We start from the raw sequence: 19,129 nt of genomic DNA, 5'->3' as shown, positions 1-19,129 counted from the left end.
TTTTATTATTATATTTCTTTATTTAAGTTAATAAATTATTTAATTTTTAATTCCGAAAACTTTTTAGTCCGAGTGCAAAGGAGCGGGCGGACGAGAAAGAGAGAAAGAGAGAAAGCGAGAAAGCGAGCGAGCGATATATAAGAAATACTATGTGGAATTTTTCTATTATTATCCCAGGTGGTTAGGTACCACTCAAATGTGTTACTACCAAGTACTAGCGGACGGAGCAAAAACAAAAAAAAGAAAGAAAGCAAAAAAAAAAAAATGAAATAAAAATGGAATAAAACTTGTCTTGTGCTCTCCGCGGGACTATTTATTGTATTGAGCGCAATCTTTGATCCCTCACAAATTCACTTTCATACAAAAGACTCAGGCTTAAAATCAGATATAAAACTTATTTTCACATTTTATAAATAAAGGACCACTACTATCAATACCACCACCACCACAACGACAACAACATATCTCTCTCTACTCCTCAGATATATAATTTTGAACTGCCTCGATGAGCGATGCAAAGCTATTTACCAAGGCCAAAAGTGTCGAGATCAAAGCGGAGATAGACCAAGCACTCAAAAGGACCAAACCCATAAGTCGAATCAAAATCATTCTCCGAAAACTCCTTGCTAATGTAATGCTCAACAATACTGAAATGATCAACCTTATGAATGACATTGTGCCGTTGATGAAACTAGACGATTTAGAGATTCGTATACTCTGCTGTGAGTACATTGTTAGCTTTGGCAACTATGATCGCGGCTCAGTCGCAGCAATTCCATTCTTGAGAAGATTCAGAGATGAATCAGTCCCAAATCTTAGGGCATTGGCTATAAAGACTATGAGTTCGCTAAACACGCCGGATTTTTTCGAGTTGTCTGTTGAAACAGTAAAGAAACTGATCCGTGATAAGGATCCTCATGTGCGACAAACAACAGCATTTGCAATTGCCCGATTACACCTAAACAATGCCAAAAGGATAAAGGAAATGGAAAGCTTGGTGGACGATTTAAACAATTTACTTTACGATGAAAGCACATTAGTTGTATCGAGCGCTTTAGCAGCATTAACTGACATCACCGAGCGGAGCAAAACTCTCAATATGACTATTGACAAAGCACACACTTTGCATTTGATCAAACTACTAAACAGTAGCGCTAATGAATGGCAACAAACTTATATACTAAACTCCTTGATGGCATACGTACCACAAAGCGAGCAAGAAGCTTTGAGTTTCATTGAAGCAATTATCCCATCACTACAACATGAAAACTCTGCAGTGGTACTCAATGCAATAAAACTCGTATTGTACTATAGCAACTATGCACGCAATGTTGAGCTCCACCTCCCAATATTACCGAAAAGAATCGGGTCCTCGCTTAACTCCCTTCTTGCTAAGCCATCAGAAACGCAATTTCTTGTGTTGCGAAACGTCATTTTGCTCCTTTTGGGCAAAAAGAATCTTGTACAGTTTGATATTGAAATGTTCTACTGTCGATTCGATGACCCAATTTATGTCAAGGATACAAAACTTGAAATAATCTATTTATTAGCCAATAATGAAAATATCGACTCGGTGCTTGATGAACTCGAGGAATATGCCACTGATGTTGATGTCTCAATGGCAAGAAAAGCCATTCGCGCATTTGGAAACCTCGCTGTAAAACTTGAAGGCGGTGCTCAAAGGTGTGTTGAAGTACTTTGCGACTTGATATCTACAGGTATCTCGTACATTGTCCAGGAATCAGCAATTGTCATCAAAAACATTATTAGAAAGTACCCAGGTGATTTTGACTATGCAGTAAAAGAACTCATTAAATACCGCCATTTGTTTGATGAACCCGATGCAAAAGTATCACTTTTATGGATGATTGGTCAATTTTGTGGCGATATAGAGGATTGCGGAGTAATTTTAGAAGACTTGATGGCTTCTTACCAAGACGAGCCAACCGAAGTACAACTTGCTGTATTGACAGCAGTCACCAAGCACTACCTTATTTATCCTTTGAAAGGTGAACAGCAACTATTAGATGTTATGAAATGGGCCACGGAAGAAACTGGTAATCCAGATGTCCGTGAAAGAGGATTTCTATACTGGCGACTACTCTCTTCAGAGTATGCCAGTGCTTCTCAAGATGGGTTCCAGAAAATCACCAAAGAGATTGTATTCAACCGCGACTTGTCAATAATATCAGAAAATGATCGAATACACCCGGCAATACTTGAAGAGTTGGAGTTGAATTTCGGCTCTCTCGCATCTATATACCTCAAACCAGTGCAAAGTGTATTTCGTATGTCAAAACACAAACAACTTCAATGGTCTCCATCTTTGCAACATCAGCAGCAGTACGATACTACTTCGCAACGCAGTTCAGTGTCTTCACCAAGACAAAGTCTGAGCCTGATGCAACGCAATCATGCTTCACCTGCACCATCAAGAACACATTCATCTGATGCGGTAAAGATATTTGCTGATAGAGCAGCACGAGCAGCCTCAATCAGTCCGCAACATACGCCAAACTTGGCCCCACCACCTTCGGCGTCAAGAGAAAATCTTACGCAAAAATTGACAAGAAAAAGCTCAATGATGACAACCAAAATTGCCAACAAAATATCCAACCGCTGAGTAGTAGAAAAGACATTGTAATATACTATATTTTTATACAAATACATATATACATAAACATACATAAACACACACACACACACACACACACACACACACCCTTATATGTATATATACAAATGTATATTAACTTATAAATGTCAGTATATTTATATAAAATTGTGTTTATGTATATTAAATTACCTAGACAAGACCTTGGTCACTCTCGCCCCCTATGTTTAGTATCTTGACATCCGGTGAAAATTTAACCGCAGCAGTAGTGTCCAGGATAGTATTATGTAGCACAGGTGGCATTCCTGGTTCTGGTCCATCGGGCAATTCTTCTGCCACTTTTCCCAAATTGAGTCCCAAAAACGACGCCAATATAATGATTGCCGCAGGTTTGGACATCACCCTCATTTGCTCTCTACATGTTGCACTAACAATACATAGCGGACATCCCCATTTGCACTCGCATTTATAAGTACGATGGAAAGTGGCATATATGAGCTCATCGATACATTCAAATGTCTTGTACGAATATCCAGAGCCATTTCTATTACCTTTAGTGTCATAAAACACTAATCGCGCAGGCCGTTTTCTTTTTGTCTCAGTCGCCTTGAACTCCTTAGAAGGCGCCTTGCACTCAGTTGCCATTTCAAAGTCCATTGCATGAGAAGTCGTGGACCTCGCAGAGTTAATATGAAGGGGAAGCATATTCATAATTCCATGCGCTGCAGCATGTATACCTCCCGAGGCAGAAAGCTTTTTTGCCCTAATAATTTCAATAGCTTGTTTAGATACATTTAACCAACATCCTTTAGCATAAGCAATGACTGGTGGGTTTTTCACTTCAACAACTTCCAAGATTTCCTCTTTTCGATTGACTTTGAAAAAACCAAACACTTTCATAGTAATTTGGATCTTGCCAAAAAAAGCAGGTGTATCCAACTGTTGATTCATGTGCACGGGCTTAATTGGCTTTACCAATTCCACTTCTTCAGGGTCGACATCTGTATAGTCTCTTTGAGAAGTGGTCCAATCAACATTTACTCGTTCAACTTTACAATATTTGTCCTTGTGGTTAAACTCTTTAACCAAATAAGGTTGACCTTGATGAAGAAATATGCCGCCCTCATACACCGTAAAGGTTGTTCTCAGTAACTCAACTTCTTCAATAACAATATTTCGATTGTTTGTTATATCAACAATTGCTACAGTCTCATCTTCGATAGCTCTAATGGGAACTAACTTGGTGGGTTTGGGCATAAAGTGGGGATGGGTCTTGTACTTTTCATCAACGTCCAAAACTAGTTGCTCCGCCAAGAGCTTTTGAAACTGTTCCAACGTCTTGCCCTGGGAAAACCATTGGTAGTCATCCACCTTATCCAAAGCATGCTCGTAAGCTGCACATTGTAAGTGGCGCTCCAAAAGTAACAGACCATGCTCCATATCCCTTAACGAGTCAACACATAAATCTTCATACGACCTTTGTGGTAGCTCATGAGCATGCTCAATGTAATACTGATCAATAGGAGATCGCATCGGTACAAAAATGGCCAAACTGCCACTTGCCAGTTTCCCGCGCCCTGCCCTTCCAAATTGTTGATGCAAATTCAGCTTCAGCACTGGAAACCCACAAGTAATAACCACATCCAAATCTGACAAATCAATTCCCAATTCCAATGCATTGGTAGCTACAATTGCACGCAACTGGCCATCAAACATTTTTTTCTCAATGATCCGTCTATCGGATTTACTATATCCACCTCGATAAGACATGATATCACTTTGGCTTATCCCCAGTTGCTTAATCTGTGAGCTTTGAAGTTGAGTACGAACTTCTCTCATCATCATTTCAGCAACTACCCTTATGGGACAAAAAACAATAACGCGTAGTCCCGGAAGCTCGGTGAGTATCGTAAGTAATAGTTTGGCCAGCTCAGCTATGGGGCTGACTCTGGGTATTAAATTGCTATTGGAGTCAGCAGGACCGCGCTCTCCAGCATTGTTCATCAATACCGGTGGATTCCAAACAATCAATCTTTTTTCACACTTGGCACTTCCATCATCTTGTATATGAACAACCTTGGCATCTTCTGGTAAAGAGCAAATGGTTTTGAAATGCAAAATGGGATTAGCAATAGTAGCTGAACATGAAACATACCTGATTGGAGGACCCTCGGGACAAAGTATATGCTTGATTCGATTGAGTCTGGCCATCACATAGCCAACATTGATGCCAAATATGCCTTTGTAAACGTGAAGTTCATCCATAACAACAAATTTTAATGCTTTAATGAATTCTACCCAAGCTCCAAAGTGATGGTTGGGCAAGATTGAAGCATGTATAGTATCGGGATTAGTAAACAAGATGTCCGAGTCTCTTTGAATCTTGTTTCGCTCCAGAAATGGCGTATCTCCATCATATGTATTGATAACAATAGGACGAGTCAAGTGACTTGGTAAATGGGTTAAAAATGTTTGGAAATGACGGATTTGATCTTGTGCAAGTGCTTTTGTAGGGAAAATAAACAACGCTGTGGCATGACGACCTTGCACGTGGTTGGTTATATCCCAAAGAATTGAATTTAATATAGGTAGCTGATACACCAATGACTTTCCAGAAGCCGTCAGTGTACTGATTATCAAATTGGATTGAGATGCGTCATCGAGTAATTCATCCAAGGCTAAGGCTTGATGGGTATAGAGACCATCTTCGATAGATATACCTTTGGAATTGAACAAAGCGTCGCTCAATTCAGGGTGCAAATATTCACTACTGCTTGCATTTAGTTGTTGAAATCGAGCCTCTTGTGCTTCGTTTAACAAGTGCTCAGATGAAATTTGATCAACGTAAAATTTCGAACTTCTTAACGTTTCAATCATTCGCTCAACTGAAATTAATGACTTGTCGATGGTTTTTACAACTGGAACGGTCTCCTTTGCTTCCAAAACTTGTACCATGTCTTCAAAATGCGGTTCTTCTGGTATCAATAACTTGGCTTTTTGCTCAAGAGCTTTAGCAGCCTCGTTTTGCTCTTTGTATTGCAAAATAAATTTTTGCAAACATTGTTGGAACAAAGTATCCCTCCCTTGAATAATTTTCGTTATATGTGCTTTTTTCAATGGAGCAACGATATTCTCATTGCTGCTAATAAAGAAATTCTGTCTTCGGTGTGTACTAAACTCCTTTGGCTCTTGCTGTTTCTTGAGTCTCTTGTTGCCCTTAATGACTTTACCAATCCCGTGAATCTTGACATCTTGGAAATCAAATATTAATATTTGTTTCGATTGCCTAGGTGTATCCTCAAATTTATCTGCAACTGGTGTTTGGTGGTAGCCTTTCTGATTCACTTTAACCTCTTCAACAAATGTTAGCATAATCTGGTTTTCATCGACATAATCGAAAAAAATTTCATCTTCTGGAAACAAATACTTGAATATGGCTAGTTCAAGAGCCGTTATCGAGTTGTCAAACTTTTGGAGCAATGTAATGGAAGGAATGACTGCACGTGAGTGTGCCAGTAGAAATGTTAAATGTGTATTAATGGCATGGAAAACTGTGATTAGTCTTTGGAAAAACGTGTTATATGTCAATACTTGTGTCTTGTCATTAGTTGTTGAGAATGATGACGTTGTAAAGCCTTGTGGTGGTGTGGATCCTGATCCTGATGCAGGTGATTGAAGATCTAAAGATGAAGTTGGGGCAGCATTACGACTTGAACTGGAACCTTGGTCTGGTTCAAAAGACATGAGATCAACTTGTGAGAGTAACGTAATAGAGCAACAGAGCAACAGAGCAATGGTTGGTAGACGCGTAAGAAAAAAAAATACATTTGATAGATTTGCTGCTTCTTTTTTAAGGTTGCGTGGAGAAACGAAATAAAAAAATATGGTACAAAAGTAGACAAGGCAAAAAAAAAATTTAAAAAACCGCTTAAAGGTCCAAATAAGAACCGAAGTTGGAGGGGGAAGAAGAGAAGAACAAATTTTGAGTGAGACAGCAACTTTAATTACCCCCTGAAATTCCATGATCTCATCCAAAATCGTACAGTTGCTAACCACCACCATTCACAATACCGATATTAAAAACTCAGCCTCCACTTTTTTTTTTATTCTTTTCGTCATTGATCATTATAATTTATAATACCTTACTCAAGCACATATATAAACACTCAATTGTCCCCAATTTATCCATTTGCCTCTTCACTTCTTTACTTGATTTTTTTTTTTTCTACTTTTGTTCCTTTCTTTTTTTGATAGTTACAAATATTCAATAATAGTTGAAGTTTACATATTTTGCAACAAACATAATTTACAATGCAACAAGCATTTTCTAAACTCAAGTTAAAAAGCAAAGCACATGATGTGCCCCAAGCTGAACCGGCTTTGACTGCTGGTAAGCCACCATCTACAAAACAAATTTATCAATCGAGATTAAACTATGGTGTCAATTTCGGTTCGAGTTTTGTTTTGGAGAAATGGATCTTTCATGACTTGTTTTCCGAAACTAAAGGCGATACTGAACTTGACGCTGTGTCATCCTTGGTGGATAAGTTTGGTGTTGACGAAACAAGAACAAAATTTGAAAACCACTGGAATAATTATGCTACTGCTGATGATTGGAAGTGGCTTGCACAGAATGGAGTCAATTCTATCAGATTGCCAATTGGATATTGGGATGTTGATGGCGGTAGCTTTACTTCCGGGTTCAAATTTGAAAAGTACAAAGCTGTATATGCTAATGCCTGGAAAATCATCAAAAAGAATTACATTGAAGCCGCATTGCAACATAAAATATCAGTGATTGTTGATGTCCATGGTCTTCCAGGTGGTGCCAACAAGTCTGGTCATTCTGGAGAGAGTGGTGGTTCTGGAAGTTTTTGGAAGGATGACAAGGCGCAAATATCGATGGCCAAATTAGCAGGCTGGATTGCAAATGATTTGAAAAAATATGAAAACATTGCAGGAATTCAAGTAGTCAATGAAGCTGATTTCGCAGACCCTGCTAAGCACCAAGCCACCTACTATGCTGCATGTGTCACCGAGGTGCGCAAGAGTGATAAACTGGTTCCAGTCATCATTTCAGATGGATGGTGGCCAGACCAATGGGTGAAATGGGTTCAAGACGAACAAGGAGATGATGGTTACATTGGTGTGGTTGTGGATGACCATGTGTACCGATGCTTTTCTGACTCCGATAAGGGTAAGTCACCCCAGCAGCTTACAGACGATCTCAATGGTGACGTTTTGACAAACTTGACCGATAATGGAAACGGTGTTGATTTCATTGTTGGTGAATGGTCCTGTGTGATTGATCAAAAGAGTTGGGATAAAGTAGGTGACGCAAATAGGGATGAATTGGTGAAGAAATATGGTCAAGCAGAAAGTCAAATATTTACACAAAGAAGTAGTGGATATTATTTCTGGACATACAAGTTTCAATCAGGAAATGGCGGTGAATGGGATTTCAAAACCATGACTGAAAAGGGTGCACTCCAGCCATTCGCCAAACCTTCAAATAAGCCTTCGGATGACCAGCTCCAACAAGCTGCCAATAATGCAGCCAATGCGCACGCCGACTACTGGAAGCAACAAGATTCTAAAGGTTCATACAAACCAGATCTTTATAAGGATGGTTTTACCACTGCTTGGAAAGATGCCGATGCGTTTGCTCAATTTGATGGATCTAGAATAGGAAGAAAAGAGGCGTTGAAGCGTGCAAGATTGCAGGAGCACATCTCGTCAAAGGGATCACTGAAGAATGATTGGGAGTGGAACCAGGGCTACGATGAAGGAATCAAGCAATTTTATGAAGCATCCACATAACTGAACACTTGGTATTCCAAAATTGGTTTGAGTACTTAAGCTGAGATGTGGATTTTAAAGATTTTATAGATTTAGAAGTTGTATAGACTTGTATTGATATTAATGCCTTTTATGTTTTGAACATTTTGTATTTTTTTGGATCGTTGGACACGAAGGGACGGAGGGGTTGTGCAAGGGAGAGTAAAGAGATTACAAGTTTCTAAACTACATGTTGATATGTGCCATAATCTATTAGTTATAATTTTTTTTTTGCAGATGTAGAAACCTACTCACTGATATTCTTCTTTATCATTTTGTTCAGAGATGTTGCTGACACAAAACCAAATTGAAAAAAAGAAAAAGAAAAAGAAAAAGACAAAAGAAAACATCAAGAGACAAGATGAGGGAGCAAAAAAAAAAATAAAAATAATGGAAAAAAAATAAAAAAAACCTACCTAATAAGCACGCATCTCATCTTTTATATCGAAAAGCAGACATAACCTATTCATTTTTGTCTTTTTCATCACAAATACTCATTTCACTAGTACTTTCACCACACTACACATCACTCACCTAAACAAGACCCAAAAACCAAAAAAAAAGGATGTCGAGTTTAGCATCGCAGTTAAAGTCGATTAGCGACAAGTCTGCGTCAATTGCATTGAATAGACAGCAGAGGTCAAAGATCCATTCTAGATCTTTAATTTTTGATCCTAAAGTTGCCGCCTCGCAAGACTATGATGAGATCTATGATGTTGCCATCGACGCCTTAGATGAGCTTTGCGAACTTGACAGCAGGTTTAATAAGTTTAAAAATTCCTTATTTGCTAATGACTCGATTAATTTCGATAGAAATGTACAGTCGGAAGACGTTGTGACCCAGTTGGATCAAAACATCAATGCATTTTTCACTTTATTAGGACCTTACTACAATTTTACCGCAGCACTCAGAGCCTCTGAATGGCTTGTTAGAAGATTCCAGGCAAATATGCATAATCTGGAGTATATGATTCTCACAGCTTTGCCATACTACATGCAACCAGTCTTTGTCAAGATCTTGAACGTCATCCCGAAGCAAAACATTCCACAAATATTTGAATGGCTTGTAACAGCAAAGGACCAACTAAGATCTCCAACATTGCAAGTTTGCTTTAGAGCTTTTTTCAACGATAATCATTTATTTACTTTCTACTCATCATTTTTGGATGAACAAATCAAGAGAAATACAACATACAAAGAGCAGTTGGTATTTTATCTTTCCATAACTATACAGCTCTTGCCAGCAAGCAACAAAAACACTTTGAATGAGACTTTAATACCAGTAGTGCTCAGAAGCAGTGACCTAATGCTTACCTCTAAGAACTCGTCATTAAGGCTTGGTGCTTACTCTGTACTTGCTGTGCTATCTGCAGTAGCTCCTTTGAGTATTGAATTGCTCAACACTTTGACGTTTGCTGTGCTTGCCAATGACATTGCATTGGAAGCACAGTTTGCAAAGCAAACCGTTTTTCTTTTAATACAATTGTGGACTTCTACTACCGAATTAACGACTTCTGAAGCACTTTCGAAAACACCATCTTTGCCGATAAATATCATTGAGCACATAGACATTAGTCAAGCAAAAAAAGACAAATTTTTAGCGATATATTTCTCAAGCATTTTCCCTAGTGAAACATCCTTGCAATTATTGAATATGATTGAGTTGAAGGGCAACAAGAGAATGTTCAAGTTTGTCGTGCACACTGTTCTTTCTAGTTTGAAACCCCAACATTTGAATGGTGGTGTAACATCCAATAATAACAGTACTAATTACAAAGACACAATATTGGACATTGTCAGAAAATTGATTAAGCTTGATCAAGCTACATTCGATGAAATGCTCAAGTCGTTTAGACTTACTGTATCAGAGCTTGAATTAACCCTCGAAGGCTCATTACTTGCAACTCACTCAGGAGATGAAAAGTTGGACGAGTTTGGCGATAATGTTGATCGTGACGATGACACTGAGTATACAAAATTTGTTGATGAAAGACAGGACGATAAAGAAGATGGAGACGAAAACACCAAATTTGATATCTCTAAGCTTGGTGCTTCTGCTCCAACATACTTGGACTCCAAGTATAATCCAGAGTTTTACAAATTGTCTTTTGCATTCACTAGATTCTGCTCAAAAGTTGATATCAAATCTCAACGTGCAGCAATCTTACATTTTACACACAAAGTGTTTCAGAACCCTGCTTTGAGCATTACTTTTTTGTTAAGAGTGGCATTATCTTTGGATGTTCCATTATTAGTGAGACTCAATTCGATTAAAGCTATTCATCGTATGATAAAGAATACTGCTGATGGAAAGACAGACTTTTACTTGGTCTTGCCATTGCTTTTAATAGCATTTAATGACCCCTCGAGTCATATTAGAGCTGCATTCGCTCAACTTGTACAACTTGTTTCAGAGATAACCAAAGCAATTCACGAAAATAAAAAGAAACAAAAGACTCTGTTATTTTTTGAATCGGAGGTTTATGCAAACAGTGCCGAGAAAAAAATGATCTCGCCTCAGGATGCCATCAAGTTGTTTGCATTTATTGGGTCATTAGATGGAATGAGACTCGAAGAAGGTAAAATTGCAACTTTGCTCAAGTCGATATTTAACGGCAAATTTGATAAAAAGACCCTTGGTTCTCTTTACCAAACTTTTATTTTGAATCAATGGGCACAACCAAGCTTTCCTATAGTTATTAAACAAAGGGTTTGGTCAATTGCATCACAATTGAATGAAATGGGCGTTAATGGAGTACGTACCTACTTCTGGGATACAGACATTAAGCCATACTTGGCTAAAAGAGAAGAATGGTTGGTGCAAGCAAAGGAGGCAAAACTTGCTGATTATTACAACATTGTTGAAAAGTCTCTTGTCCAGCTCGTTGGTGGAGACCACTTGTCTGCTGAGGATTCCAACTCTGTTTCGCATTGGTTGTGTCAAGCTTTGGACTCTAATACTTCTCTTCAACTTGTTGCCAATGAACGAATTACTTCCATTTTCCCAAAACTCACATCAGTCGAATCCAAAGTGATTATTCTAAGCAAGCTTGTTGACTTGCTAGTCAGCGATGATTATGTGGAGTTCGACCCAATGATAACATTGCAATCTCTACCACTTGACTCTGCTGTTTTCCTTCAAATTCTCGAAAATGTCAAGATTGGAGATCAAATGCCCGAGCAAGGTGTAGTTAAGAGACGCAGAAGATCTTCGAGTTCAACTAAGCAAGCAATGGCAAAATCGGATATGACGAATTTGGCTTCGCAACATTTGCGAAAACTTTCTATAATCTTGGAAGTTTTAGAAGTCAACTTAAGAAAAGCATCTATTGCCAACCCCAAGCTCTTGAAGGTTTTGTTCAAGATCTTGTCTGATTTGGACTATTTGGGTAATGATGGAAACTTGCCTATACTTTATGCACAAGAAGTGCTTGCTTCTTGTTTGTTATTGAGTATTTCCGAGTTGAAGAATAGCAATCACAAGCACCAGCTTGACTCCAACTCAGTGCGTGCTGATTTGATTGTCAATTCTTTGCGTAACTCGTCTTCGCCACAAGTGCAAAATAGGTTACTTTTGGTGATTTCAGAGTTGGCAACATTGGCTCCCGAAATTATCTTGCATTCGGTAATGCCAATCTTTACATTTATGGGTGCACATACAATTAGACAAGATGACGAATTTTCAAATGATGCATTGCAAAAAACAGTTGCTAGAGTTATTCCCGCATTGGCCTCGACTAACTCGGGCTCATTTACTACGGAAATTGAGTTCTTGTTAGCAAGCTTTACCGCTGCTTTTAAGCACATCCCAAGTCATCGTCGTGTGCGCTTATTTGTGGCATTGACAAAAACCTTGAAACCATCCAACTCGATGCATATTTTGATTTATTTGCTTGGAGAACAATATTACCAAGCAAAGATGCAAAAGAATGCACTGGAGATGCGCGATATTGAAACATTTGTCACTGCATACTTGAAGGCTTTTGCAGTCGAGACGCAACTTAATGGACTTGATCAATTTAGCAACCTTTTGAATGAACTTCCTCGTCATCAGTTAGAAGAAAACTCTAAAATCTATGACCAATTGAGATCTAGACCGATATTTGGTTTGGCAGTTGTAAACTCTACTACTGAAGAGTTGTTGAAAAAGAGGCATGCATTGCTCGAGTACCTCAACTCTGTTTTGGAACTTGACTCCGCCAACTTTGATGTTACATCTCTCAAGAGCAGAATCGATATAGCCTTGAAAGAATCATCTGAAAACGACACTTTAGTTTTACCTCAGATCAGACATATGACGAGCTTTGCATTGTCAGAATTAGATATCTACACCAATACCGAACCTCATCCAGAGATTAGCGCAGAGCTTTTCGTTATGTTGACAAGTTTGGTTGATTTGCTTCCAGTAGTTAAATTTGTTGAGTCGATTACAGAATTCTTGGATGTTGATAAACTTGGCGACAACACAGCAATTAAAGTAGGAAGGAACTATGCTGTGCTTGCAGCAAGAAAGTTTGAAAATGAAATCAGCTTGACCCTGGAGAGTGTTGTTGAGAATTTCAGTGACTTGGATAAATTATTTATTGTTCTTTTGAAAGGTATTGAAAGAAATGTTGATTTGGAACTTCAACAAGCGTACTTGAACTTGTTTGCAGTGATTACTTCGAAACTCGGAGTCGATGCTGGTTTAACAGCCAAATTTTCATCTGTTTTGATAAAATCGTTGGGTGTAATCACCACATCCTCAGGATTGCTTAGTAGTGAGTCAGAAATTGTCATTGCTTCGATCAGTGCTATCGTCAGTATAGTCAATGTTCTCGGAATCAAAACGCTTGGTCTCTTTCCAAAGATTATTCCTCCGACTTTGAAAATTTGGGAACAAACAACAACAACAACAGCAACAGCAACAACAACACGCTCCATTTCAGCTACTAAAATTGGAAGAGATGAACAAAATGAGTCTTCAAAACTTGTTCAAGAATCCGTATTGTTGCTTCTTTCTTGCTACATCAAGAAGATGCCTTCTTTTATGGTCACTACATTGGACTCCGTCATCCTCACTATTTTAAACAGCGATCTTACTGAATCACAAATCAAATCTTCGATAATGAATTTGATCATTGACCGTGTCAATATTGGTCAAGTGTTCAAATCGCTTTGTAGTGTTTGGACTCAAAGACAATTTTACCAGAGTAAAAACCCAGCTAGCCTTGGTTTGTATTTGAACAGTATGGAATCAACCATCAACAAACTTGAGAAGCGTGAGGCAATTTCAGAAGCAACGGTGTTTATGAAATGGCTTATTCAAGCATTTGAGTTTAGAGATTATTCCGAGAAACTGGACCACCCATTCGATATCAACACTATTCATCGTATGGAAAGTTCTTTCCATTCGTGTGCTATTGCCTATGTCATGAAACTCAACGATAAAAGTTTCCGTCCGTTATTTGCTAATTTGGTGCGTTGGGCCATTGATGGTGAGAATAGCATCCACGATGTTGCCAAGACTTCGAGACTATTATCGTTTTACAGGTTTTTCAACAAATTGCAAGAACTGTTAAAGAGTATAGTTACATCGTACTATTCCTATTTGGTTGATGCTGCAAGTGAATGTTTGAAGAGCTTTGCCAGTGAGGAGGATAAAGGTAATAAGGATGCGACAACTTTACGCAGAATTGTCTTGATTTCTTTGTCGTTGTCGTTTACATTTGACCAAGACGAGTATTGGTCTCAACAAGGAAGATTCGACAGTATTTGTCAGCCATTGTTGGATCAACTCTCAAATATCGAGGAGTCTATTGGAAAATTCTTGGTCAAGACGATTACAAACTTTGTTTCCGATATTTCCTCAAAGGAGCACAGCGAGGTTGTATTAAAAGGACTTGTCAAATTTATTTCATATGACACCGAGAACCTGTCCAATACAAAGATTTGGACAATCCGCACTTTAAAATCTATTTTCCAAAAAATGGGAGAGCAGTGGCTTTCTTACTTGCCAATCTTGGTTCCACATATTGCAGAATTGTTGGAAGATGATGACGAGGCAGTAGAAATCGAGGTCAGAGAAGGATTGGTAAGAGTTATAGAAAAGGTTTTGGGTGAACCATTGGATAGGTATTTGAGCTAGAATATGTCGTTGCATATAGCGTGAATAATTTTGAAATAATTTTGAGATAATTTTGTAATTTTTTGTAGCTTTTGTAGCTCTTTGCAATTAAAGTTATTCTAGTTACTCCGAGTCTTCTGGAATAATCTCGGAATCTTCTACGTCTTTTGTTGACAAAAATATGGTCGGGTCGTGTAAATTGCCCAAGTAGTTCTGAAAACCCGTGCATTATAAGTTCGATAGAATTCCATGAGGAAATGAAAAATTCTGGTTTCTCTCCACAGTTTAAAAATAAACTTGTTATTGAGTTTTCCATTTTTCTAACCAAATACTATCACAACTCACAACTTTCCCCCTCGCCCCCCCCCCCCCCCATCTCCCCTTCATCATAGTTTTATCCATTTACAATGGTATGTCACGCTAGGTCATTTCAAACGAAATAAATGAATCAATATACTAACCAGTTTTTTTCTTCTTTTTTATCTTACAGTCCTTTTTGAAATCAGCACAAGCTTTAAAGCCATTGTTTGACAGAGTCTTGGTCCAAAGATTGAAGCCAGCCACCAAGACCTCGACTGGTATCTACATCCCAGAGAAGAACCAAGAGAAATTGAACCAGGCGACTGTTATTGCTGTTGGTCCAGGTATGACAAACACTACCACAGGCGAGGTCATCCCAGTTTCAGTCCGCGCAGGTGACAAGGTTTTGTTGCCATCATTCGGTGGTAACCCAATCAAAGTTGGTGAGGATGAGTACTTGTTGTACACCGACAAGGAACTCTTGGCCAAGATTGAAGAGTAAAAAACTTACAAGGCATTGATTTTTGTTATTATTTTTTTTGGTTTTTTAGGTTTTTGTTCTCATTTGCCATGTTGTATTGTAAGTGGTGACTATAAATTTATTTGGGCCTTATAATAGTTTGTAAATAGAGAGGTTAAATCGATGAGAGTATGAACTAAACACAATCAAACTAAATTTTTTTGTAATACAGCTTCTTAGTAACCTACTGAAATCTTCTAATACCTGATGGAGCCTCTTTTGTCTTTGTTTCTTTCTCTTTACGGTAATGAGTAATGGCTCATCAAAACATTGATCAGCTCGAATTGTGTTTGTACTAATGTCAAAAGTTGTTTTCTCAATCTCCGTAAAAAGGTGGTCGTGCGCAACTACCTACACAGCTCAAAACCATCACCCCACCCCCCCCCCCCCCAACACCTTCACAAGTCCAGGGAAAAAAAAAAAGAGAGAAAAAAATTTAGAATATAAAACTGAAAAAAAAAATAAAGCTCAAATTTCATCTCTCTTTCTTCTCTTTCTTTTCTTTTCTTTTCTTTTCTTTTTTCTTTTTCTCCTTTTTCTCTTCTTTAACGCAAATATTCACAGCCATCCACGACGTCAAAGCATTCTTTCGAGGTTGAATCCATATTTGTGGCATTCTTGACCCATGACCAATACGGATATTGTTGTAAAATTTCTCTTTTGCTTACTTTTCGGAGTTGTGGAAGAGAATTTTCTGCGGTGGACTGGAGAATAAAATCACAACCATTGATCTTGGGTGCAGCACTCCATCTGTTGGATGAACTTTTATGTTCCATCTCTAAGGAATTGCCTTCGTGCGTCCGTATGGGGAGTGGTGCAATGATCAGCGGTACATTTCTTTGAGGATATATATATATAAGGAAGGTTTATGTATTCAATTCTGAAGCTGTAGGAATCGAGAAAGGCTCGACATGTCTTTGCACAAGAGGACTGGTTAAAACGGTACAATCAGTGTTTAAATTTTTTCGTAAACTGAGACTATTATCATTCATTTTTTTTTCGTTTTACCTCTTTCTATAATGTACCGGATAGGTAAACACTTTTGTCTTGATACATCTCTGATGTTGAAGAGTAGGAAATTGTTATCAATATGTGTTTGTAGGCAAAACTGGCACGCCATTTCCTTTTATGTAAAGGATTCATATGTCTCCGCAAAACAAATACTTCATTCAAATTATCTTGTATATGCAACGACTCAAAAAAAGAGGTAAATTCAAAGTTACATTGAAAATAAATTGAGAAGGAATTGTCCTAGTAGATCTGAATTATAACAACAATAGTGAACAAAAGACAAAAGAAAACTTATAAAGAATTTAAAGAAAAAGAAACTATTAAAATTATAATTAATAGTAAAATTAAAAAGAAAAAACAAATGGTGAAGATACAAATAAAGCAACTACATGTGTTTCTACTGCTATCACTACTTTCCACAGTTCTATCAAATCATGTCAATGTTTCCGCAGATCCATCCGTCATCCATCCATTGTTATTTGACGTGTTGAACCCCATAAATAGGTTGAGTTTGTCGAATCATTCAGAACCTACATGCAATAATATCCACCAAATCCAAAAGTCAGATCGATGTCAATTTGTACGAGACAATTGCAGTACTCGTGAGGAAGGGTCATTGATCAATTACTACAGTTTATACTACTGTCATTTCCAATCATTTTCCCTATTGGCAATATTGCCCCTTATATGCATCCTCCTTGTGCTTTTTATTTCATTGGGCTATACTGCACTGGAATACCTATGCCCCAATCTTCATACGATTGCCAAGGCACACTTGAAAATGCCAGATAACTTAGCTGGGCTAACTATACTTGCATTTGGAAATGGGGCACCAGATATATTTGGTACTTTTGAAGCAATGAAATCGGGCCTGATCAATTTAGCCATCTCCGAGTTGCTTGGTGCCTCGTTGTTCATTAGCACGTGTGTTATTGGTTGCATTGCAATTGTAAAGCCGTTCAGAGTTCCTCAATACCTATTCGTTAGAGATACTATTATGTACATAACAGTTTATGTAATAATTACAATGGCCATCTTCTGGGGTAGCTTGGAATCCATGTTTTGCGTTGCTTTGGTATTGGTGTATGTGGCATTCGTTGCATTTGCATTGTATGCACATAAAAGACAAAAGTCAAGGATTCACAACATATTACGCGACCGCAGGTCAAGAGGACAGTACAATGAGATTGAACCAGGAGTCGAAGAGGAAATAGATGATGTATACCTAGATCACACTTCGAGATTACCAACTATCGATGATGTGACTATTGAGGAGTTCAACGATTCTACGCAGGGGGGAAATAGCCTTGATGATGATGACGATAATGATTATGATATCAATAATGATGATAATGAAGACCAAATTATGGGTGCTAATATTGGTACCTATGGTTTAAAGAGGCTCGTGCAGAATTTATCACTACACTCGAATCTTCGTGGTAGGATCCAATTAGATGATGAGGTGCTGGTTTCTAGGGAAGGCGCCTCGGTAGATGATTTTTTCAATTCCAAGAGTAATGCAAACAAATGGAAGTGTTTATTCTGGTCTTTATTTCCACTGCGTCAAAGTTTTGAAGATTGTGAGAGCCGCTTGCATCAGGTGCAAATAGTTCTACAACTTCCTATTCTGATCCTTTTAAAGCTCACTACACCAATACAAGATTTTGCAACATATACGATGATTCAGAATGATCTTGCTAAATCAGGTGAGTACACCAATGATAATAATGATGTTGGTGATAATAATGACGGAGATAATAATTTGGGCTCGTTTGATTATGAAATGGACAAGATGCGGCTTTCCATTCAAGCGGCATTGGGGATGTTTACGTTGGTCGTTTTAAATATGGACATGAACTTTTTTGCAAAAGTTCTTTTTCTGGTCATACTTGGAAGCATAGCATTTCTAACTGTTGAAAAGGTCTATCCTGATGTTACTTCTGACACTATATTGGCTTCGCATTCGCTTCTAAATCGCATGAATATCATCAACTACATTACATCTGCTTTGGGACTCCTCCTTTCAATTACTTGGATATCCACCATAGCATCTCAGATAGTTTTGATCATACATGCCATTTCAACCATATACAACTTGAGTGATGATTTATTAGGTATTACTCTTTTTGCATTGGGTAACTGTGTAGGTGACATGGCTACCAACTATACTATTGCCCGAATGGGATTTCCCAATATGGCATTTTCTGCATGTTTTGGAGGGCCACTATTGGCTCTATGTTCTTTGGGTATGAATAGGATCTTACTTGGAGGAGACAGTACTACAAGTGGCGAATTGGAGATAAGACTGAGTGCTACACTATGGCTAATGGTGCTTGGCTTTTTCTGGAATATGGCCATCTTGTGTGTACAAGTACCAAGAAACAATTGGATGCTTGATGAGAAGATTGGTAAGATCTTAATTTGCAACTGGGTTGGATGTGTAGTAATTGCAAGTATCTCCTCTTTAGTGTAAACAAGAAAATCTAGAGTAAATAAATTACCAGTTTTAATAGGAACCTTCAACGAAAAAAAAAGGAACGAAGAAACAAAGGAAGAATATAAAAACAAACGAATCGATATTTTAAACAATTAAAAAAATATGTATATAAAAAACTATACTATAAAGCTAATTTTGTAAAATGATATGTATATATGAAAAGAAAGAAAAAAAAAAGGAACGGAGGAAAGGATAACAACAAAGTATGCAATGCTGGATCAACCAGGACTTTTTGCTTTCATT

At 38.0% G+C, this 19,129-nt stretch overlaps 6 protein-coding genes across 6 annotated transcripts; 5 read left to right on the top strand and 1 right to left on the bottom strand. All coding sequences in view use genetic code 12, as the record gives it.

Annotated features, from left to right (window-relative positions):
• Positions 1-505: 505 nt before the first annotated feature.
• Positions 506-2,623, top strand: PVL30_003132 (uncharacterized protein; the record flags this gene model as incomplete). Its single annotated transcript, XM_001525675.2, has 1 exon — positions 506-2,623. The coding sequence occupies one exon, from the start codon at positions 506-508 to the stop codon at positions 2,621-2,623; it is 2,118 nt and encodes a 705-aa protein (XP_001525725.2).
• Positions 2,624-2,806: 183 nt separating this feature from the next.
• Positions 2,807-6,358, bottom strand: HRQ1 (ATP-dependent 3'-5' DNA helicase; the record flags this gene model as incomplete). The annotated part of the gene is made up of 1 exon (XM_001525674.2): positions 2,807-6,358. One exon carries the CDS (start codon positions 6,356-6,358, stop codon positions 2,807-2,809), a length of 3,552 nt encoding a protein of 1,183 aa, XP_001525724.2.
• Positions 6,359-6,925: 567 nt separating this feature from the next.
• On the top strand, positions 6,926-8,434 carry EXG3 (Glucan 1,3-beta-glucosidase 3; the record flags this gene model as incomplete). Its single annotated transcript, XM_001525673.2, has 1 exon — positions 6,926-8,434. The coding sequence occupies one exon, from the start codon at positions 6,926-6,928 to the stop codon at positions 8,432-8,434; it is 1,509 nt and encodes a 502-aa protein (XP_001525723.2).
• Positions 8,435-9,017: 583 nt separating this feature from the next.
• On the top strand, positions 9,018-14,579 carry UTP10 (snoRNA-binding rRNA-processing protein utp10; the record flags this gene model as incomplete). Its single annotated transcript, XM_001525672.2, has 1 exon — positions 9,018-14,579. The coding sequence occupies one exon, from the start codon at positions 9,018-9,020 to the stop codon at positions 14,577-14,579; it is 5,562 nt and encodes a 1,853-aa protein (XP_001525722.2).
• Positions 14,580-14,965: 386 nt separating this feature from the next.
• Positions 14,966-15,360, top strand: hsp10 (mitochondrial heat shock protein Hsp10; the record flags this gene model as incomplete). Its single annotated transcript, XM_061119441.1, has 2 exons — positions 14,966-14,968; positions 15,049-15,360. 2 exons carry the CDS (start codon positions 14,966-14,968, stop codon positions 15,358-15,360), a joined length of 315 nt encoding a protein of 104 aa, XP_060975424.1.
• A 1,463-nt stretch (positions 15,361-16,823) lies between these two features.
• PVL30_003127 (uncharacterized protein) lies at positions 16,824-18,862 on the top strand (the record flags this gene model as incomplete). The annotated part of the gene is made up of 2 exons (XM_001525668.2): positions 16,824-16,831; positions 16,987-18,862. The coding sequence occupies 2 exons, from the start codon at positions 16,824-16,826 to the stop codon at positions 18,860-18,862; spliced, it is 1,884 nt and encodes a 627-aa protein (XP_001525718.2).
• Positions 18,863-19,129: the final 267 nt, after the last annotated feature.

The sequence above is a fragment of the Lodderomyces elongisporus genome, chromosome 3 (assembly GCF_030384665.1).
Source record: "Lodderomyces elongisporus chromosome 3, complete sequence".
Classification (NCBI taxonomy): Eukaryota; Fungi; Ascomycota; class Pichiomycetes; order Serinales; family Debaryomycetaceae; genus Lodderomyces; species Lodderomyces elongisporus.
This window is presented reverse-complemented; position numbering and strand designations above follow the sequence as displayed.